The following is a 20,686-nucleotide window of genomic DNA, read 5'->3' as shown; positions in this document are numbered from 1 at the left end:
AACAACAGGCTTTGAGTCACAGATTCCAAGTGTTTTTTTAAAGAAGCAATACATGACACATTTTGCTAGCTTGATGCCAATAAGAAAGCAACCTTGCAAAGATTTATCTCTGGGTGCTTTATGTGTGCACTCGGAGAAGGCTTTTCACTTCTTATGCCGGAAATATGTGTTTCCATGGGCACTGCTTTTGAGTTTATTGAGCTGCAACTAACAGATGACTCAGGTTTTACATTCAGGTGATCCTAACCTTGCAGGGGTTTATTTTCCTGTGTGCTCATTTGTAACAAGCAAAATAAAATACTGCTTTTCATGTCCATTGATAAAAGCATTAATAACACCCTTCCAACAACATCATGTAAAAATAGTGATTGAAATGTGAACTCTCAAACTTCTTTTAATCTTGATAATCACACTAATGTTCTGTATGCGGTTTTCTCAAAAAAAAAAAAGAAAAAAAAAAAGAAAAAGAAAATTGGGCTCCATTCTAAAATTCGTGTTGTGAGTGTGTGAGTGTGTGAGTCATGATGCCTGAAAGCCTCAGAACAATGTCTGAACCAAAGAGAGACAGACGGTTAGACACATCTGGGAGAAACACATACAGAACAGATAAAGAGAATCAGGATATTATGGGCTAAAATGTTGATTCAGTGGGTTAATGAAATGCATAATCAAGTGACAAAATTTTTTATTGCAATGTATTCAAGCATATTGCGTTCCCCCCATCCACATTTTATTCACAACAGTGCATAGAAAACAGATCAAATGTTTCCAGCTGGTGAATGTTATGGTCTGCAGGTAGGCCAGTTCAGAACCCGGACTCTTCTAATACAAACCCATACTGTTGTAACAGAGGCAGTATGGTTTAGCGGTCTTGCTAAAATATAAATGGCTTTTCCTAAAAAAGATGTCATCTAGATGTGAGCATATGTTGCTCTAAAACCTGCAAATACCTTTCAGCACCTTTCATTCTAGATGTATGAATGACCAATCTTATAGACATTAATGCCCCCCCCCCATAAATTTAGAGATGGATTTCAAATTTTGATGCATATGACCAGTTTGCCTCATCTTCCACTTTGCCTCAGTCCATTTAAAATGAGCTTTGGCCGTGAGAGACTGCGGCATTCTGAATCAGATTCACATGTTGCTTCTCCTTTTCACAATTAAAGCTTTACCCTGTATTTGTGGATGGCACGTCAAACTGTCTTCACAGATGATGCTGTGACCATACAGCGATTACCATGACAGAATCATGCCTGTTTTTACTACAGTTTTAACCGAGGGAGTGAAGATCACAGGTATCCAACAGTGATTTATGGTCTTGTCCTTAGCGCACAGAGATTTCTCCAGATTCTGAGAATCTATTTCTGAGAATTTGATGACATCATGTATTGTAGATGATTAAATACTGAAAGAAAGATATTAAAAGACTTCACAATGTTACATTAAGGAAATTGTTTCACAATTTATAAACACAAATTGATGAACCACTACTCATCTTTACTTCTGTAAAACTGCCTCTTCAGTCTCCAACCTTTTCTTGACCCTCCCAATTTTTTGTCTAAAATGTCCAAAATGAGCTAATATTTCCAGGCAATAATAAAATGTCTCAGTTTAATCATTTAATATGTTTTACTGTGAGTAAAATGTAGGTTTATGAGACATGCATGTCGTCATTTTCACAGCTTACGAAGCTGCAAGTTAAATTCTTTAACTGCTTGTTGAAAGGTATTCATTCACAACTACCACCAGAGAATAGTGTATCATTTTCATCACCTATATTTAAAAAAAAATATATGTATATTTACAAATGACTGTTTGCTTAAAACCTGACTCCTGTTTTTATTTATTTTTGTTTGTTCTTTTATTTTGCAGTTGTGAGGCTGTGGCTCAGGACATAAAGCTGGTTGTATTGCACTGAACGGTTGGAGCCCCTGCTTTTCCAACCCACGTGTCAAAGTGTCCTTGGGCAAGATGACAGGTAAAAAGCGTAGGATAAAGTGCTGTGTGACTGGGTGGATGCAGGTTGTAGTCTAAACCTGCAGTCCACCTTTCATTTTATTTATTTTGTACAGAGGTAACCATTTACTACCTGAAATTCTCATTATATTTTTCAATGACGTTTCTCTGACTTCTGATCTAAGTAGCCATCATTGCCCCTACACTCCTTTACTGCTAAACTGATAAGTAGTCAATGTAGATTATGTATTATGACTGCAGGACAAGATAATCCAATAGCTCCACGTGTTAATTCACCTGGATTAGGCCATGGTTATCTATCCACACACACACACACACACACACACACACACACACACACACACACACACACACACACACACACACACACACACACACACACACACACACACACACAATATACTACACTACAGGAGATGACAACATCAACATCAAGAAGCTAACAAAAAAGTGAATCATCAGTGAAAAAATACATTGATCACAAACTCAACATTACACTATTCAACACACAATTCAAAATATCACTAGTATTTCTGCACAAGGTATATGACAGAAAATACCGTAAGCCTAATGTTTACATAAAATTACATCATATATATATAATAGGGGAAAAACTCTTGTCTGTTGTTAGGAGTTGGTAAAATGTATATGCCTTGAAAGACAACCAACATCATGATCAACTCAAATGAAATTACTTTTATGTTCAGAAATTTTAAATCTCAGTTTCTCTGCATATGCTAAACCACATGGGCATTTCAAAGATAGACTGATATACTGATAATAAAAATCTTATCTTTTACTTTTGCAAGAATATCTTTGAGAGCATGTAACACCAGTGAATCAGTGAAATAAACATTTTGTGAAAAGAAATACATTATATAGAAATCTTTAAAATAATCTTTCATTAACATTGATTGATTGCTTCTAATGTCAGGTTGTGTTTTTGCAGTGAAGCAGTCACGTGCTGTGAACTTCATATTGCAAGAAACTCTGGCAATTTCCACTCCTGCTTGGGTCCCAGTGACTTTACTGCACGTGGAGTGATACTTTTTTGTTGTTGTATAGCCATCATTACACACATAAAGACATGCACACACACAAACACTTATCTGAACAGATGCTCCTGTCCCTACACGTGAGGAGCATTGACATATGTTCCTGTTGTTCTCTCTGTTCTCTGACACACACATAGACATACAAATGGGCACACACACACATAAGTTAACTGCTTGCTTAAGTGCATGGACTGCTGAAACGTGATGCTGTTTTTCTACTCAGCCTTGTCCTCCACATTTCTTATTCTACTCAGGGCAGCTCACAATCACAAGTCCCCATTTCTACAATGTGGATCCATTTTGTTATTCTCACATTTTTACATTCCCCCCAAAAAGCTTTACAGGAAATGTATTATTATTGTGTGAATTATTTTAGGGTCTACCTTGCAATATAAACTGCCTTGATGTGACCGTTGTGTTGATTTGGTGCTGTATAAATAAAATTGAATTGAACTGAAATTGAAAAAACAGAACTGAATGTAACTCAGTAAAGGAGAGGTGTTGTTTTATTAGCATAGAGCCAATTTAAGGTTAATTTAAAACTGGAAGTGAGAAGCTTTGAGTTAGTAGCTCATGGGGAAAATGGGCTGATACTCCTTTTTGTTCAGCTTCGCAGCACAACTTATAAATGTATTTTTAATCATCTTTTTCTTTCACTGATGTTTTAAGATGTTTTGCTGAGCGCTTCAACACCTAAACCCTGAATAGGAATAGAAAATATGCAGGCTGCAAAGCCCATCTATGCTTTTGTAGCTTACATATATATTGGTGTAATGTATGATTTCTGCTCTCCTTAGAATAGAATAGAATAGAATAGAATAGAATAGAATAGTCCTTTATTGTATTTTACATTTACAACGAGCTATATAGGTTCGGACCTTAAGAACCACTATTATCAGACATGAGGTGGAAATGTAAGGCTGTCTACACCTTATGCATGGGGGACTGTGTTTGTCAACAGTCTAATCAGCTGTTAATTCACAGCAGCTAAAGCAAGATCATGTCATGGAGATAAGGATGGAAACAGCCTGGCAGCTTGTCACGCAATTACATGGAAGAGAAACATAATGTTAACACTGAAACAAGCGAAAACATTCACACAGACACTCATTGCCTCTCTTCTCTGTTCAGTTCTTCTGGTTTAGCTTCTCAGATTATTGTGCTCTGAAAGTTATTCAGCAGCTGTTGCCAACAAAATCTCTCTCTTGGTCTTTCAGGACACACACACACACACACACACACACACACACACACACACACACACACACACACACACACACACACACACAGATGTAATAATGTAGAATAAAAAAAAAGCTGGATGGGGGATCTCCACCCCCATGCTTTGTCTCCAATTCAGTTTTCAAATGACACCTAGACCCCTGGTACTATATATGTTGCAATGCTTTCTAATGCTCACTAGAGGGAGGGCTGTGCACATAGTTGCATTCTTTTTTTAAAGGTCAATTTTTAATGGAATCAAAATCAGGAGAAATACCTAGCTTTTTAACCAGCCAAGAACACACAGATGAGCTACCTTTTGTTATGTTTTATAACAAGGGGCCAAAATACATTTTCAATGGTCCAGAGAGAAAGTAATGAAAGAAGACTGCAAAGAAAAGTGCTGCATGACAATAGACTACAAGAGATCAGAAGAAAATTGAAGATGAGATCACAAAGGCTGATGATGATCAGAAGAAGAAGAGATGTAGTTGGTGTAAAAAACACGTGACATGTAGTGAGTTTAAAGTGACATCTGCTTAAACCTGAAGTGTCTCACTGTAATCCATGCAATTTTTAGATAGTTTAAACTCATAAGATTTTTGTGCATGGACTTGGTCGATACCCAACATCATTGTTCTGTTCTGTGGATGAGAGACGATGAGAAAAGAAAGTCCAAGGGTGCATTTAACCTTCAGATTGTTGCATCCATCTCCATGAAGAATTGTTTGGAGAGTTCCGGTAAAGACAAAATGGGAGCTGAGAGAAGCAGTGTTTGAGATTATCATAGGCATCTTGTGCCATGGTGTTGCACTGGAACTGAAACCAGGTGAGATAAGTTGGGTTAGGGGCAAGAAATTCTACTGAAGTCACAGATAAATCTGTGTTAAAAGATAACAAAGCCAAGGAACCATTACAAGTGTTTGCGGTTTTCTGGAATAGGTCAGTTCATTACTGCTTGTACTTAAGACTAGTTGGAACGGAAATGTCCCTTTTCGCCAAGAAAGGAGACCTTCTCTGCATGAAACTCACATTCATCAACCTTCACGAGCAGCTTGTTCTCTAGTAATCTTTGCAAAACCAACCTTACATGATCTTCATGATGACTAAGGAACTGGGAGAGGATCAGGATGTCATCCAGATACACGACCACAAAATGATTTCTGAAATCTCGCAGGAATTTGTTACCAGGAGCTGAAAAACAGCGGGTGCATTAGTTAGTCCAAAGGGCATTACCAGATACTCAAAGTGTCCAAGGTGAGGGTTGAAGGCTATCTTTCACTCGTCCCCCTCTCTAATCCTTACCAGGTGTTAGGCATTGCAGAGATCCAATTTGCTGAAAATGGTTGCGCCCTGTAATGACTTTCAAGCATAGGAAAGACGTGGCAAAGGGTACTTATTTTTCAGAGTAAACATGTTTAATCCTTAAAAATCTATGCAGTGCTGAAGGGACTTAACTTTCTTTTCCACAAAGAAAAAAACAGCACAGAGATGAGAGGAAGACGGCTAAAAGAAACCTTCGGCCAGAGAGTCTGTTATGTATTTTTTCATCATCTCATGTTTGGGCTTTGACAAACTCTACAGCTTACATGTGGGAAGTGGTGCGCTGGGTAACAGGTCAATAGCACAGTCATAGGGTCGGTGTGGAAGGAAAAACAAGACAAGATCCTTATGAAAAACTTCTGCTAAATCCTGGTACACAGGGGGCTCGGATGAGACATTAGGTGGGTGGTGCGTACAGTGAAGGTACAGGAAGGTAAGTTGGGGGCCGCGGATCGTAAACAGTTTTCATGACAAAACCAACTTCACCCTGGCACACAATTCTTTTACCAATCGAGGTATAGGGTGTGAGTTTGTAGCCGGGGTGACGGAGTATAACTGGAGTAATTGGGGCTTAAACACAAATCATATTTTTTCAGTGTGTTTCGTGAGAGTGCGAGTGAGACTGGTTTGAGCTTTGTGTGTGATATCCGCGATTGTGTCGGGGTTTAATAAAAGAAGTTTTACTCAGAACTATAATCAATAAGTAGTTGGAGGGTGAAGGGAATCAAGTGTAGAGGGGATCAGTTTAGAGAGGATCTTTTTCATTTCCTGTAAGTATCCCCACCGTTACTGACGAGCAGTCTCTTTTGGCCACATGGGGCAAGCGTTAATAAAATGGCCCAGGAGCACAGTACAAGCACTCACCCACAGCCAACCTCTTTCTTTGTTTGATGAGGGAGACACAGGTGCATCTGATCTGCATGGGCAAAGTTCTGTCCTCCCACATTCCACTTTCCCGGTTGGCCACCTTGGAAAAGAAGAAGAGCCCAGGGATTTCTGGCAAAGAGTGTTTTGCTTTCTTAGATTTTCTTGTACATTATATTATATATAAGAATATATATGAATTATTGTGTCTAAAAGTTGTTATTTCCCTATTATCTTTTTGTAAATCCTGCAGAAAGAAAATAAGACCAGCTGTTATGTTTAAAAGCAACTTGTAGATACTCACCAACCAGCTTGTCACATCCATAGGAGTCAGGGTAAAAAAGGTCAACCTATTTTTTCTTTAAATTATTGTTTTATTAAATTTAATAAGCAAAATGATTTTGTTTTAATGAATTTCTGATGTTTTCTGGATAAATCACACATACAAACACACTAAAACAGTGTTCACTTAAACATTATTATTATTCTCATCACTGGCTGGCTTCTTCATTACTTAGGCTGCTCAGCTGGTGATTCCTCATTGGTTATTGTTTTCAGTGTACCAGTGGATGTGTTCTTCCTTTTATAAAAGAATCTGTTGACCTAACAACTTATTGCATGGCCGAGAAAGTACTTGCACAGGTTAAATATTTTACCAGAAAATGTATTTTATTGATACCTTTTTACTGATACTTTTCGTATCTTGTCTTGTCTTTGAGAGTTGGCTGAAATGACAGCAGCACAAACATTTATCCAAGCATGCATTTTACTTGTCCTACTCACACTCTGTGGACACACTGCTCAGTGTCAAAATAAATACAAAGGTAAGTGGCACAGAAACTTGTGCAACTGGTTTGTCATGAATACTTGATCATGAAAAGACATTAAAAATAGCTTAGTGTTGTACTTTTCCTCGTTCATCCAGCAAATCTGTTTTCCGGAGTCAGGCTAATGGTTCTGAATTTGAAATCATACTTGTATGTAATTTTAAACTTTTTTCCTGTAGTTATAGAACCATGTTTGTAGCATGACTTCACTGAATTCAAGGAACTGGTGTTGGATTTTAATGTGACCTAGTTTTCAAAAAAAAAAAGTTGAACGTTGTTTCTTAAGGTTGAAACAAGTTTAAATGTTCAAAAAAGATCTAAGAATAAATTAAGAAAAAGTTTTCAGTAATCACTACTTGAATTACTAGTGTGTTAATATTCAAATAAAATAAAAATGCGGGTGTTTTCTCTGTTGGTGCAGGGGTTTATTTGATTCAACAGTTTCTCTGTGTATAATTGTGCAAAAAATAAAATCATTGTTTAAATAAAAAAGGCTGATTTTCATTTTACTTCTAATGACTTCTTGTTCTAATATAATTTATATATTTACTTACCTACTGAATGCTTGCCTATTTTGTTGGTGTTCTATAGTCACTATCAATTATGTGAGACAAACTAGGTTATAAAAGGGTATTTGTGAAAAAATATATATAATTACCCACAAACCTTTTTTTTATTTCATATGCAAAACTATTTTTGTTTCAATGCTTTCATTTTCTGGAGAAAGCAGACCTACCGTAACACATTTTTCACTTGAACATGATGCTGTTCCTCTTGTCACCACTGGCTGGTGCTGTTCAGCCGACCATTCCGCATTGGTTTAAGTATTGTTTTCCTTGGAAATGCAAAGTGGGCGTGTCCTGTCTGCTTTGAAAGATTGTAGTGACCCAGCAGTTTACTGTACACAAGAGAAAGTCCTTGCACAGGTACGTTCAAAATAGAACCTTTAAATATTTCAATAGAAGACGGATTTTATTGATAGTTTCTGTAAAAAGTCTACAGTGCTTAATTGTATAAACAACCAATTTGGGGCATGATTTATTCAACATATATTTTCAGTGTAGTTCAACATTTACTTGTGATCTGATTAGAAACATTTTCCTTGAATGATTTCCCTTTTTTTTTTCTTTTCTATGTAAAGTTTTTGAGAGTTTACTAAAATGTTGGCAGCAAAAGCTTGGATCCAAGGATGCATCCTGCTGGTGTTACTGACATTATGTGGACAAACTGCTCACTGCCAAAATCAATACAAAGGTAAGCTGAATAAGAACTTGTACAGCCGGTTTGTCATGAATAGGCTACATAAACATAACAAGTGTTCACCTGTGTTGTAGTATAAATGACTTAATTTAAAGAAGATTTCTTTATAATATATTTCATTGTGTTCATTTAAATATATTTTTAATCAACGCATATGAATAACTAACCTAGTGCCGGACTTTGCCTTGTTCAGACAACATATCTGTTTTTGGAGTCGGGTTTTTTTTCAGTGAACATCTACAATACCTTTATTTAAGTGGTCACCAGCATATAAAAGCTGCAAGTATGCGACTACAGAATCACTAGTCTCAGTGAAACTACCTGGAAAGCTTCAACTGTATCAGAGACTTTTCTCACTTTACCTTAAGACAAGTTTTTAAAAAGTCACGTCAGTCATGCACACTCCTTCAAATATTTCAGATGTTACCATTATTTTCCACAGACTCTACAAATCATGAAGAACTGAGAATCATCCTGGTTGGTAAAACAGGATCAGGAAAGAGTGCATCTGGAAACACCATTCTGGGGGATTCAACTGCTTTCAAAGAGGGCATGTCACCTGAGTCTGTTACTGACGGCTGTCTCAGAAAAGAGGTAGAAAAAGGTGGAAGAAAAATTGTTGTGATTGACACTCCAGGGCTGTTTGACACAAGCAAAACACAAGATGAAGTGAAAGCAAATATTGAGGAGTGCATTGAACAGTCAGTTCCTGGACCGCATGCTTTCCTTTTAGTCATCAGCCTGAAGTCAAGGTTCACACAAGAGGAACAGGATGCTGTGAAGTGGATTGAAGAAAACTTTGGTTCCGAAGCTTCCCTATACATCATAGTTCTGTTTACACATGGTGACCTGCTGCAGGATAAATCAGTGAAAGACTATTATAAAGAAAGCATACATCTTAGAACACTGATAAACAAGTGTGGAGGAAGGTACCATTCACTCATCAATAATCAGAAAGAAAGCAGAAAACAGGTCAAAAATCTTCTAGATAAAATAGAGGAAATGGTGGAATTGAATGGAGGAAGTCACTACACCAATGAGATGTATGAGGCAGCCCAGAAGAGACTTGAAGAAAGGGAAAAGAGGAGGAGAGAGGAAGAGCAAAGAAAAAAGGAAGAGGAAGAGGAAAAGCAAAGAAAAAGGGAAGAGAAAAAGCAAAGAAAAAGGGAAGAAAAGGAGAGGATCAAATTAAAAGAGTGGTGTAAAATGCTTGCTATCGCTTCCCTGGGATTATTTGGTGCAGGAGCATACTTTTCATCATCTGTTCTCATGGGAATAGGGGGAGCACTTGGATATTCTCAGTTAAATTGCACAATGGAAATGTTTACTTAAGTGTATGAGGTAGGACCACTAAACCTACACCAATCCTCCAGCAAAGAAAAAACAAAGAAAAAAATAAGTCATGCATCCAGTGATGGTTGTACTTTTTATTATATAATACTGTGGTGCGATTTCTGACCAATCACTTGGCAGGGTTTTCTGTTACATAAAACTGACTACTTAAAAAAACAAATACTTTGTAGTCTGTTCATATAGCATATTTATTTTACTCTACTGAGTCATTTGTATGATCCTTAGTATGACTCAACTTCTATCATCTTCTGTCATATAGACAGAGGAAATTGAAAATTTAAAAAAAGATCCAGGAGTGAGTTTAGAAATAGTTTTCAGTAATCACTACTTGAACTACTACTTTGTTAATTTTAAAATAAAATGAAAATGTGCATGCTTTCTCTGTTAGGGGCAGGGGTTTGTTTATTCAAAGGTTTCTCAGTGTATAATTTTGCAACAATAAAATAAATGTTTAAATTATAATGGCTGGTTTTCATTTTCATACTTAGCCTCAGTCAGTCATTCCTCATTGGTTTAAGTAGTGTTTGTCAGTGAAATTAATGTGTGTCGTGAAAGAAGCTGCTGACCTAACAGCTACTGCACACCTGAGGAAGCACTTGGACGGGTACTTTCCAAATAAAACATTTAAATATTTTGATAGACGATTCCTGCACTGCAACGGAATTCAACAGTTGATTCAAAACTGATGAAGCTACCGCTGATACAAACCTATCACCTTCCTGCTGCTGCTGCTTCATATTAAAAGCTTCACAGCGCCAAACAAGCTGGAGGCTTTTTTGTGAAGTGCGGACAGAACTCGTTAGGAACTTTTGCAAACGTGGTGGAAATTAACGGAGGTATGTGGCAACCTGCCGAAACACTTGTTTTATAACGTCTCTACACCATTGAGTTAAAAGTGCCTGGTGTTATGTTTGTAAGGCTCCTGGCTGTGTTGCACAGCTCTTAGAAATAGTTGTACGTCGTCTTTAGTGGTAACACTGAGCTGAGCACTTCAACACCTAAACCCTGAATAGGAATAAAAAATATGCAGGCTGCAAAGCCCATCTATGCTTTTGTAGCTCACATATATATTTGTGTAATTTAGTTGTTAAAGGTACTTTCTCTTATAGTATGATTTCTGCTCTCCTTAGAATAGAATAGAATAGAATAGAATAGAATAGAATAGAATAGAATAGAATAGAATAGTCCTTTATTGTATTTTACATTTACAACGAACTATATAGGTTCGGACCTTAAGAACCACTATTATCAGACATGAGGTGGAAATGTAAGGCTGTCTACACCTTATGCATGGGGGACTGTGTTTATCAACAGTCTAATCAGCTGTTAATTCACAGCAGCTAAAGCAAGATCATGTCATAGAGATAAGGATGGAGACAGTTGGCAGCTTGTCACGCAATTACATGGAAGAGAAACATAATGTTAACACTGAAACAAGCGAAAACATTCACACAGACACTCATTGCCTCTCTTCTCTGTTCAGTTCTTCTGGTTTAGCTTCTCAGATTATTGTGCTCTGAAAGTTATTCAGCAGCTGTTGCCAACAAAATCTCTCTCCCTCATTCTCTTGGTCTTTCAGGACACACACACACACACACACACACACACACACACACAGATGTAATAATGTAGAACAATAAAAAAAAATCTGGATGGGGGATCTCCACCCCCATGCTTTGTCTCCAATTCAGTTTTCAAATGACACCTAGACCCCTGGTACTATATATGTTGCAATGCTTTCTAATGCTCACTAATAATAATAATGGATTGGATTTATATAGCGCTTTTCAAGGCACCCAAAGCGCTTTACAATACCACTATTCATTCACTCTCGCAGTCACACACTGGTGAAGGCAAGCTACGGTTGTAGCTACAGCTGCCCTGGGGCAGACTGACAGAAGCGAGGCTGCCATATCGCGCCATCGGCCCCTCTGGCCAACACCAGTAGGCGATAGAGTAAAGTGTCTTGCCCAAGGACACAACGACCAGGACAGAGAGCCCGGGGATCGAACCGGCGACCTTCCGGTTACAGATACGCTTCCCAACCCCCTGAGCCACGGTCGCTAGAGGGAGGGCTGTGCACATAGTTGCATTATTTTTTAAAGGTCAATTTTTAATGGAATCAAAATCAAGAGAAATACCTAGCTTTTTAACCAGCCAAGAACACACAGATGAGCTACCTTTTGTTATGTTTTACAACAAGGGGCCAAAATACATTTCCAATGGTCCAGAGAGAAAGTAATGAAAGAAGAATGCAAAGAAAAGTGCTGCATGACAATAGACTACAAGAGATCAGAAGAAAATTGAAGATGAGATCATAAAGGCTGATGATGATCAGAAGAAGAAGAGATTTACTTGGTGTAAAAAACACGTGACATGTAGTGAGTTTAATGTGACATCTGCTTAAACCTGAAGTGTCTCACTGTAATCCATGCGATTTTTAGATAGTTTAAACTCATAAGATTTTTGTGCATGGACTTGGTCGATACCCAACATCATTGTTCTGTTCTGTGGATGAGAGACGATGAGAAAAGAAAGTCCAAGGGTGCATTTAACCTTCAGATTGTTGCATCCATCTCCGTGAAGAATTGTTTGGAGAGTTCCGGTAAAGACAAAATGGGAGCTGAGAGAAGCGGTGTTTGAGATTATCATAGGCATCTTGTGCCATGGTGTTGCACTGGAACTGAAACCAGGTGAGATAAGTTGGGTTAGGAGCAAGCAATTCTACTGAAGTCACAGATAAATCTGTGTTAAAAGATAATAAAGCCAAGGAACCATTACAAGTGTTTGCAGTTTTCTGGAATAGGTCAGTTCATTACTTCTTGTACTTAAGACTAGTTGGAACGGAAATGTCCCTTTTCGCCAAGAAAGGAGACCTTCTCTGCATGAAACTCACATTCATCAACCTTCACGAGCAGCTTGTTCTCTAGTAATCTTTGCAAAACCAACCTTACATGATCTTCATGATGACTAAGGAACTGGGAGAGGATCAGGATGTCATCCAGATACACGACCACAAAATGATTTCTGAAATCTCGCAGGAATTTGTTACCAGGAGCTGAAAAACAGCAGGTGCATTAGTTAGTCCAAAGGGCATTACCAGATACTCAAAGTGTCCAAGGTGAGGGTTGAAGGCTATCTTTCACTCTCTAATCCTTACCAGGTGGTAGGCATTGCAGAGATCCAATTTGCTGAAAATGGTTGCGCCCTGTAACGACTTTCAAGCATAGGAAAGACGTGGCAAAGGGTACTTATTTTTCAGAGTAAACATGTTTAATCCTTAAAAATCTATGCAGTGCTGAAGGGACTTAACTTTCTTTTCCACAAAGAAAAAAACAGCACAGAGATGAGAGGAAGACGGCTAAAAGAAACCTTTGGCCAGAGAGTCTGTTATCATCCATGTTATCATTCCATTCCATGTTTGGCACTGATCACCACCTGCACTCATGTATATATCATGTATATATCTATCTACTTAGCACTTTTAATTCTTACTCTTATTTTTATTTTCATGTCTATTTAAACGTAATTTATAACAGTATGTTTGCAGTGAAGCACCGCAGCAATTTCCTAATGTTGTAAACCTGCTCAACATTTGGCAATAAAACCCTTTCTGATTTCTGATTTCTGATTTCTGTTATGTATTTTTTCATCATCTCACGTTTGGGCTTTGACAAACTCTACAGCTTACATGTGGGAAGTGGTGCGCTGGGTAACAGGTCAATAGCACAGTCATAGGGTCGGTGTGGAAGGAAAAACAAGACAAGATCCTTATGAAAAACTTCTGCTAAATCCTGGTACACAGGGGGCGTGGATGAGACATTAGGTGAGTGGGGCTTGTACAGTGAAGGTACAGGAAGGTAAGTTGGGGGCCGCGGATCGTAAACAGTTTTCATGACAAAACCAACTTCACCCTGGCACACAATTCTTTTACCAATCGAGGTATAGGGTGTGAGTTTGTAGCCGGGGGTGACGGAGTATAACTGGAGTAATTGGGGCTTAAACACAAATCATATTTTTTCAACGTGTTTCGTGAGAGTGCGAGTGAGACTGGTTTGAGCTTTGTGTGTGTCATGGTCGGACGGTCCTTCCCGGGGCGACCTGCCTGTGTGTGTATGTGTGTGTGTTTCTCTCTCTCTCTCCTCCTCCTTCACCCAGCGGCTGACACACCTGCACCTAATTTGCCATCCAGCTGTCACTAATCATCCTTCGTCGTGGGCTGAGGTATTTAACTGTGTGTCCAGATGGCAGTCGATGCTGGATTGTACTTGAAGCTCGGTAGTAAAGAGTGTTTTGTGACTTGCAACTTAGCTTTAGCCGGCTAGCCTTCTCACCTGTTGTTTTCGCTCGTTTGTAGGAGGAAGTGATACGGAGCTGGAGGTTGGAGAGAAGGAGCCCGCGGGATTAAGCTATTGGAGGAGAACACACACTCGGATAATCACTTTGGAAACTCACCTGCGCACCACTGGGAGTTTGGAGAAGATCACTGTTGGACTTTGCACTTCACTTTGTGTTTTGAGACTGTTTTTGGGCACTGTAAATAAACGCACTGTGTACTTCCCATCCAGAGCTCCGCAACTGAGTCCGTATTTTCCCATTACCCGTGACAGAACAATCCAGCCAGCAATGGACTCAGCGGATTCAACTCCCGTTGACTCCCGAGCTCGCGCTTCAAGCTGAACGGTTGGAGCGGCATGAAAAGATGCTGCAGCATGTGGCCGAGGAGCAGTCCGCGCTACTACAGGTGGTATCTGAACTGAAAGGTATGTTGCTTGCTACACCTAGAGCACTCGTTCAACCACCAGAGCCCCCTACACAACCACAACCACCAGTAGAGCTTCTAAATGTAGCAGCGGCCTGTCCCCTTCCTCCATCTCCACCTCCGCCACAGCGAGAACACACGTTACCTGTACCTGAAAAATTCAGTGGAGATTTGGACAAAAGCCGGGGATTTTTGACTCAATGCTCTCTGATTTTTAGGCAGCAGACTCGAGCTTATGCCTCTGATATTGCCAAGATCACCCTCATGGTGGAGCTCATGACCTGACGAGCACTGCTCTGGGCTCAAGCAGTCCCGAGCGCCCAACCCTCCATCTCATATAGTGATTTTTTTGAACAAATTTCGGTGTGTGTTTGACAAAGGATCTAACCCTGACAGTGCTACTCATCGCATGTTTACTTTAAAGCAGGGCCTGCGGAGCGTGGCAGACTTCTCCGTGGACTTTTGGATCTTGGCCGAGGAGACGGGCTGGGAGGAAAAGGCGCTCTGAGGATCATTCCTAAACAGCTTAAATGAGAATGTCAAACGTGAGTTGGCCACTAAAGAGCTTCCTAAATCGTTAAGTGCCCTGGTTAACATGTGTATCAGTCTAGACGACCATATGCGGGAGTTTGGCAGGCGGACTGGAGATGGGCGAGGGTCAGTAGGGGGCCTAGGAGTTCCGACTGCAAAGTTTTCTGGGATTCAGCAACTTCTACAGACGTTTCATCCGGGACTTCAGTAAGGTAGCATTGCCTCTCACACAACTCACATCGCCCAAACAGCCGTACCTGTGGTCTCCAGCAGCTCAGCAAGCATTCGACCGTCTCAAGAGCCTGTTTGCCTCGGCCCCCATCCTGGCCCAGGCTGACCTCACCCTGCCGTTCGTGGTGGAAGTGGACGCTTCTGATTCGGGAGTTGGGGCTGTTCTCTCGCAGCGCAAGGAAGGTAAATTACACCCCTGTGCCTTTTCCTCCCGTCGGCTCACTCAGGCTGAAAGGACTTATGACATGAGCGACCGGGAGCTTCTTGCCATCAAGTTGGCGCTGGAGGAGTGGCGGCACTGGTTGGAGGGGAGCGAACATCCTGTTATCGTGTGGACGGACCACAAGAACCTCGCCTACCTACAAGCGCCTAAGCGCCTGAACGCCCGACAGGCCAGGTGGGCATTGTTTTTTGCACGGTTTAACCTAACCATTACCTACAGGCCCGGGTCCCGGAATACGAAACCAGACTCCTTGTCACGCCAGTTCGCGCCAGACACGGACCCTGAGGAGAAGGAGAGGCCCATTCTGCTGGCCTCATGCATTGTGGGGACCCTCACCTGGGAGATAGAAAGGGCACCGGTCCAGCAGGTAGATTGTATGTTCCCTCAGCGGTCAGGGGTAAGGTCATCCACTGGGCACACACCGCACGGTTTACCTGCCATCCGGGCAGGAACCGAACTGTCACCCTTTTACAAAGACTGTTTTGGTGGCCGTCTCTCTCTCAGGACGTCCGGGAGTATGTGGCCACATGTCCTGTGTGCGCCCGAAATAAGACGTCCAACTCCCCTCCATCGGGACTCCTCAGACCACTGCCTGTCCCCAGCCGGCCGTGGTCGCACGTCGCTCTGGACTTCATCACTGGCCTCCCTCCGTCCTCTGGTAAAACTGTTATACTCACCATCATTGACCGTTTTTCTAAGGCTGCCCAATTTTTTGCCCTTACCAAACTCTCCACCGCTCTAGAGACTGCCCAGCTCTTGACCAGGTCAGCCTGTCTTCTGGTTTCCACCTGCAGACTAATGGCCAGACTGAGCGAGCGAACCAGGAGCTGGAGGCCATGCTGCGCTGCGTCGTTTCCTCCAACCAGTCGTCATGGAGTGAGCAGTTGGCGTGGGCCGAATACGCCCATAACTCTAGCACGTCGGCCGCTACGGGTGTCTCTCTCTTCGAAGCATCCCTGGGGTATCAACCCCCACTCCTCTCCATCATGGAGGGAGAGGTGGCCGTACCTTCCGTGCAACATCACATGAGGCGCTGTCGACGGATCTGGCGGGCGACTCGAGCGGCCCTACTGCGTACGAGCGCACAAAACAAGAGACTGGCTGACCGCCGCCGTGTCCCTACACCGGCCTATCGGGTGGGCCAGCAGTTATGGCTTTTCCTCTAGGAACATCACTCTGCGGACTGAGTCCTGAATCCAGTGACTGTCCGGCTGGCCCACCCATGCAACATGAAGGTACACAACGTGTTTCATGTTTCTCAAATTAGGCCAGTCCGGACCATCCCGTTGGATCATTTTCATTTCCTGTCAGTATCCCCACCGTTACTGACGAGCAGTCTCTTTTGGCCACATGGGGCAAGTGTTAATAAAATGGCCCAGGAGCACAGTACAAGCACTCACCCACAGCCAACCTCTTTCTTTGTTTGATGAGGGAGACACAGGTGCATCTGATCTGCATGGGCAAAGTTCTGTCCTCCCACATTCCACTTTCCCGGTTGGCCACCTTGGAAAAGAAGAAGAGCCCAGGGATTTCTGGCAAAGAGTGTTTTGCTTTCTTAGATTTTCTTGTACATTATATTATATTATATATATATTTATATATTATGAATTATTGTGTCTAAAAGTTGTTATTTCCCTATTATCTTTTTGTAAATCCTGCAGAAAGAAAATAAGACCAGCTGTTATGTTTAAAAGCAACTTGTAGATACTCACCAACCAGCTTGTCACATCCATAGAAGTCAGGGTAAAAAAGGTCAACCTATTTTTTCTTTAAATTATTGTTTTATTAAATTTAATAAGCAAAATGATTTTGTTTTAATGAATTTCTGATGTTTTCTGGATAAATCACACATACAAACACACTAAAACAGTGTTCACTTAAACATTATTATTATTCTCATCACTGGCTGGCTTCTTCATTACTTAGGCTGCTCAGCTGGTGATTTCTCATTGGTTATTGTTTTCAGTGTACCAGTGGATGTGTTCTGCCTTTTAGAAAAGAATCTGTTGACCTAACAACTTATTGCATGGCCGAGAAAGTACTTGCACAGGTTAAATATTTTACCAGAAAATGTATTTTACTTGTCCTACTTACACTCTGTGGACACACTGCTCACTGTCAAAATAAATACAAAGGTAAGTGGCACAGAAACTTGTGCAACTGGTTTGTCATGAATACTTGAACATGAAAAGACATTAAAAATAGCTTAGTGTTGTACTTTTCCTCGTTCATCCAGCAAATCTGTTTTCCGACAGATTCCGACAGCCGAGTCAGGCTAATGGTTCTGAATTTGAAATCATACTTGTATGTAATTTTAAACTTTTTTCCTGTAGTTATAGAACCATGTTTGTAGCATGACTTCACTGAATTCAAGGAACTGGTGTTGGATTTTAATGTGACCTAGTTTTCAAAAAAAAAAAGTTGAGCGTTGTTTCTTAAGGTTGAAACAAGTTTAAACATTCAAAAAAGACCTAAGAATAAATTAAGAAAAAGTTTTCAGTAATCACTACTTGAATTACTAGTGTGTTAATATTCAAATAAAATAAAAATGCGGGTGTTTTCTCTGTTGGTGCAGGGGTTTATTTGATTCAACAGTTTCTCTGTGTATAATTGTGCAAAAAATAAAATCATTGTTCTAATAAAAAAGGCTGTTATTCATTTTACTTCTAATGACTTTTTGTTCTAATATAATTTATATATTTACTTACCTACTGAATGCTTGCCTATTTTGTTGGTGTTCTATAGTCACTATCAATTATGTGAGACAAACTAGGTTATAAAAGGGTATTTGTGAAAAAAATATATATAATTACCCACAAACCTGCTCTTCACATCTGTATTAATCAAGTTATAGAGGTCAACGTATGTTTTTCTTTAAATGACTGTATATTTTTTTCATTTCATATGCAAAACTATTTTTGTTTCAATGCATTCATTTTCTGGAGAAAGCAGACCTACCGTAACACTGTAGGTCTGCTTTCACTTGAACATGATGCTATTCCTCTTGTCATCACTGGCTGGTGCTGTTCAGCCGACCATTCCGCATTGGTTTAAGTATTGTTTTCCTTGGAAATGCAAAGTGGGCGTGTCCTGTCTGCTTTGAAAGATTCTAGTGACCCAGCTGTTTACTGTACACAAGAGAAAGTCCTTGCACAGGTACGTTCAAAATAGAACCTTTAAATCTTTCAATAGAAGACGGATTTTATTGATAGAGTTTCTATAAAAAGTCTACATGCCCCCAACTTGGGGCATGATTTATTCAACATATATTTTCAGTGTAGTTCAATATTTACTTGCGATCTGATTAGAAAGACTTTCCTTTAATGCTTTTCCTTTTTTTGTTTCTATGTAAAGTTTTTTGCTAGTTTACTAAAATGTTGGCAGCAAAAGCTTGGATCCAAGGATGCATCCTGGTTGTGTTACTGACATTATGCGGACAAACTGCTAACTGCCAAAATCAATACAGAGGTAAGCTGAATAAGAACTTGTACAGCCGGTTTGCATTAATACATAAACATAACAAGTGTTCACCTATGTTGTAGTATAAATGACTTAATTTAAAGAAGATTTGTTTCTAATATATTTCATTGTGTTTATTTAAATATATTTTTAGTGAACACATGTGAATGAATAACCTAGTGTCGGACTTTGCCTTGTTCATCCAAGGTTTTAAAAAGTCATGTTAGTCATGCACACTCCTTCAAATAATTCAAATGTTATCATTAATTTTCCACAGGCTCTGCAAATCATGAAGAACTGAGAATCATCCTTGTCGGTAAAACAGGATCAGGAAAGAGTGCATCTGGAAACACCATTCTGGGGGATACAAACGCTTTCAAAGAGGGCATTTCACCTGAGTCTGTTACTGATGGCTGTCTCAGAAAAGAGGTAGAAAAAGGTGGAAGAAAAATTGTTGTGATTGACACTCCAGGGCTGTTTGACACAAACAAAACACAAGATGAAGTGAAAGTAAAAATTGAGGAGTGCATTGAACAGTCAGTTCCTGGACCCCATGCTTTCCTTTTAGTCATCAGCCTGAAGTCAAGGTTCACACAAGAGGAACAGGATGCTGTCACGTGGATTCAAGAAAACTTTGGTTCCGAAGCTTCCCTATACACCATAGTTCTGTTTACACATGGTGACCTGCTGCAGGATAAATCAGTGGAAGACTATTATAAAGAAAGCATACATCTTAGAACACTGATAAACAAGTGTGGAGGAAGGTACCATTCACTCATCAATAATCAGAAAGAAAGCAGAAAACAGGTCAAAAATCTTCTAGATAAAATAGAGGAAATGGTGGAATTGAATGGAGGAAGTCACTACACCAATGAGATGTATGAGGCAGCCCAGAAGAGACTTGAAGAAGAAAGGGAAAAGAGGAGGAGGGAGGAAGAGCAAAGAAAAAGGGAAGAAGAGGAGAGGATCAAATTAAAAGAGTGGTGTAAATTTCTTGGTCTCACTTCCCTGGGATTATTTGGTGCAGGAGCATACTTTTCATCATCTGTTCTCATGGGAATAGGGGGAGCACTTGGATATTCTCAGTTAAATTGCACAATGGGAATGTTTACTTAAGTGTGGGAGATAGGACCACTAAACCTACACCACTCCTCCAGCAAAGAAAAAAATAAGTCATGCATCCAGTGATGGTTGTACTTTTTATTATATAATACTGTGGTGCGATTTCTGACCAATCACTTGACAGGGTTTTTTGTTACATAAAACTGACTACTTAATAAAGAAATACTTTGTAGTGTGTTCATATAGCATATTTATTTTACTCTACTGAGTCATTTGTATGATCCTTAGTATGACTCAACTTCTATCATCTTCTGTCATATAGACAGAGGAACTTGGAAGAAAATTAAAAAAAAAAAAAAGATCCAGGAGTGAGTTTAGAAATAGTTTTCAGTAATCACTATTTGAACTACTACTTTGTTAATTTTAAAATAAAATGAAAATGTGCATGCTTTCTCTGTTAGGGGCAGGGGTTTGTTTATTCAAAGGTTTCTCAGTGTATAATTTTGCAACAATAAAATAAATGTTTAAATTATAA

The 20,686-nt window shown here is 39.9% G+C and overlaps 2 protein-coding genes across 3 annotated transcripts in view; both read left to right on the top strand.

The window, feature by feature from the left end:
- Positions 1 to 20,686, top strand: part of LOC101478999 (GTPase IMAP family member 9) — a 27,201-nt gene extending 6,515 nt beyond the window's left edge. Inside the window, exons 1-3 of one of the 2 annotated variants that reach the window (XM_076885109.1) lie at positions 18,732 to 18,786; positions 18,985 to 19,098; positions 19,367 to 20,686. In XM_076885109.1, the coding sequence (XP_076741224.1) occupies positions 19,005 to 19,098; positions 19,367 to 20,205 (933 nt within the window). In that variant the 5' untranslated portion in view covers positions 18,732 to 18,786; positions 18,985 to 19,004 and the 3' untranslated portion in view covers positions 20,206 to 20,686. Of the gene's footprint in view, positions 1 to 18,731; positions 18,787 to 18,984; positions 19,099 to 19,366 lie in introns of those variants that run through there. The other variant, XM_076885110.1, reaches the window with a different exon arrangement.
- On the top strand, positions 8,130 to 10,345 carry LOC101479653 (GTPase IMAP family member 7). Its single transcript, XM_024802813.2, has 3 exons — positions 8,130 to 8,196; positions 8,412 to 8,524; positions 8,973 to 10,345. The coding sequence occupies exons 2-3, from the start codon at positions 8,431 to 8,433 to the stop codon at positions 9,860 to 9,862; spliced, it is 984 nt and encodes a 327-aa protein (XP_024658581.2). The 5' UTR covers positions 8,130 to 8,196; positions 8,412 to 8,430; the 3' UTR covers positions 9,863 to 10,345.

Source organism: Maylandia zebra, linkage group LG6 (assembly GCF_041146795.1).
Source record: "Maylandia zebra isolate NMK-2024a linkage group LG6, Mzebra_GT3a, whole genome shotgun sequence".
NCBI classification, from domain to species: domain Eukaryota; kingdom Metazoa; phylum Chordata; class Actinopteri; order Cichliformes; family Cichlidae; genus Maylandia; species Maylandia zebra.
This window is presented reverse-complemented; position numbering and strand designations above follow the sequence as displayed.

Excerpts from the sequence above, each read along its gene's own strand:
- LOC101479653 (XM_024802813.2), top strand. The coding sequence starts at position 8,431 with ATGTTGGCAGCAAAAGCTTGGATCCAAGGATGCATCCTGCTGGTGTTA. Across the intron at positions 8,525-8,972 it reads CTGCCAAAATCAATACAAAG|ACTCTACAAATCATGAAGAA; the intron begins GTAAGCTGAATA and ends TATTTTCCACAG.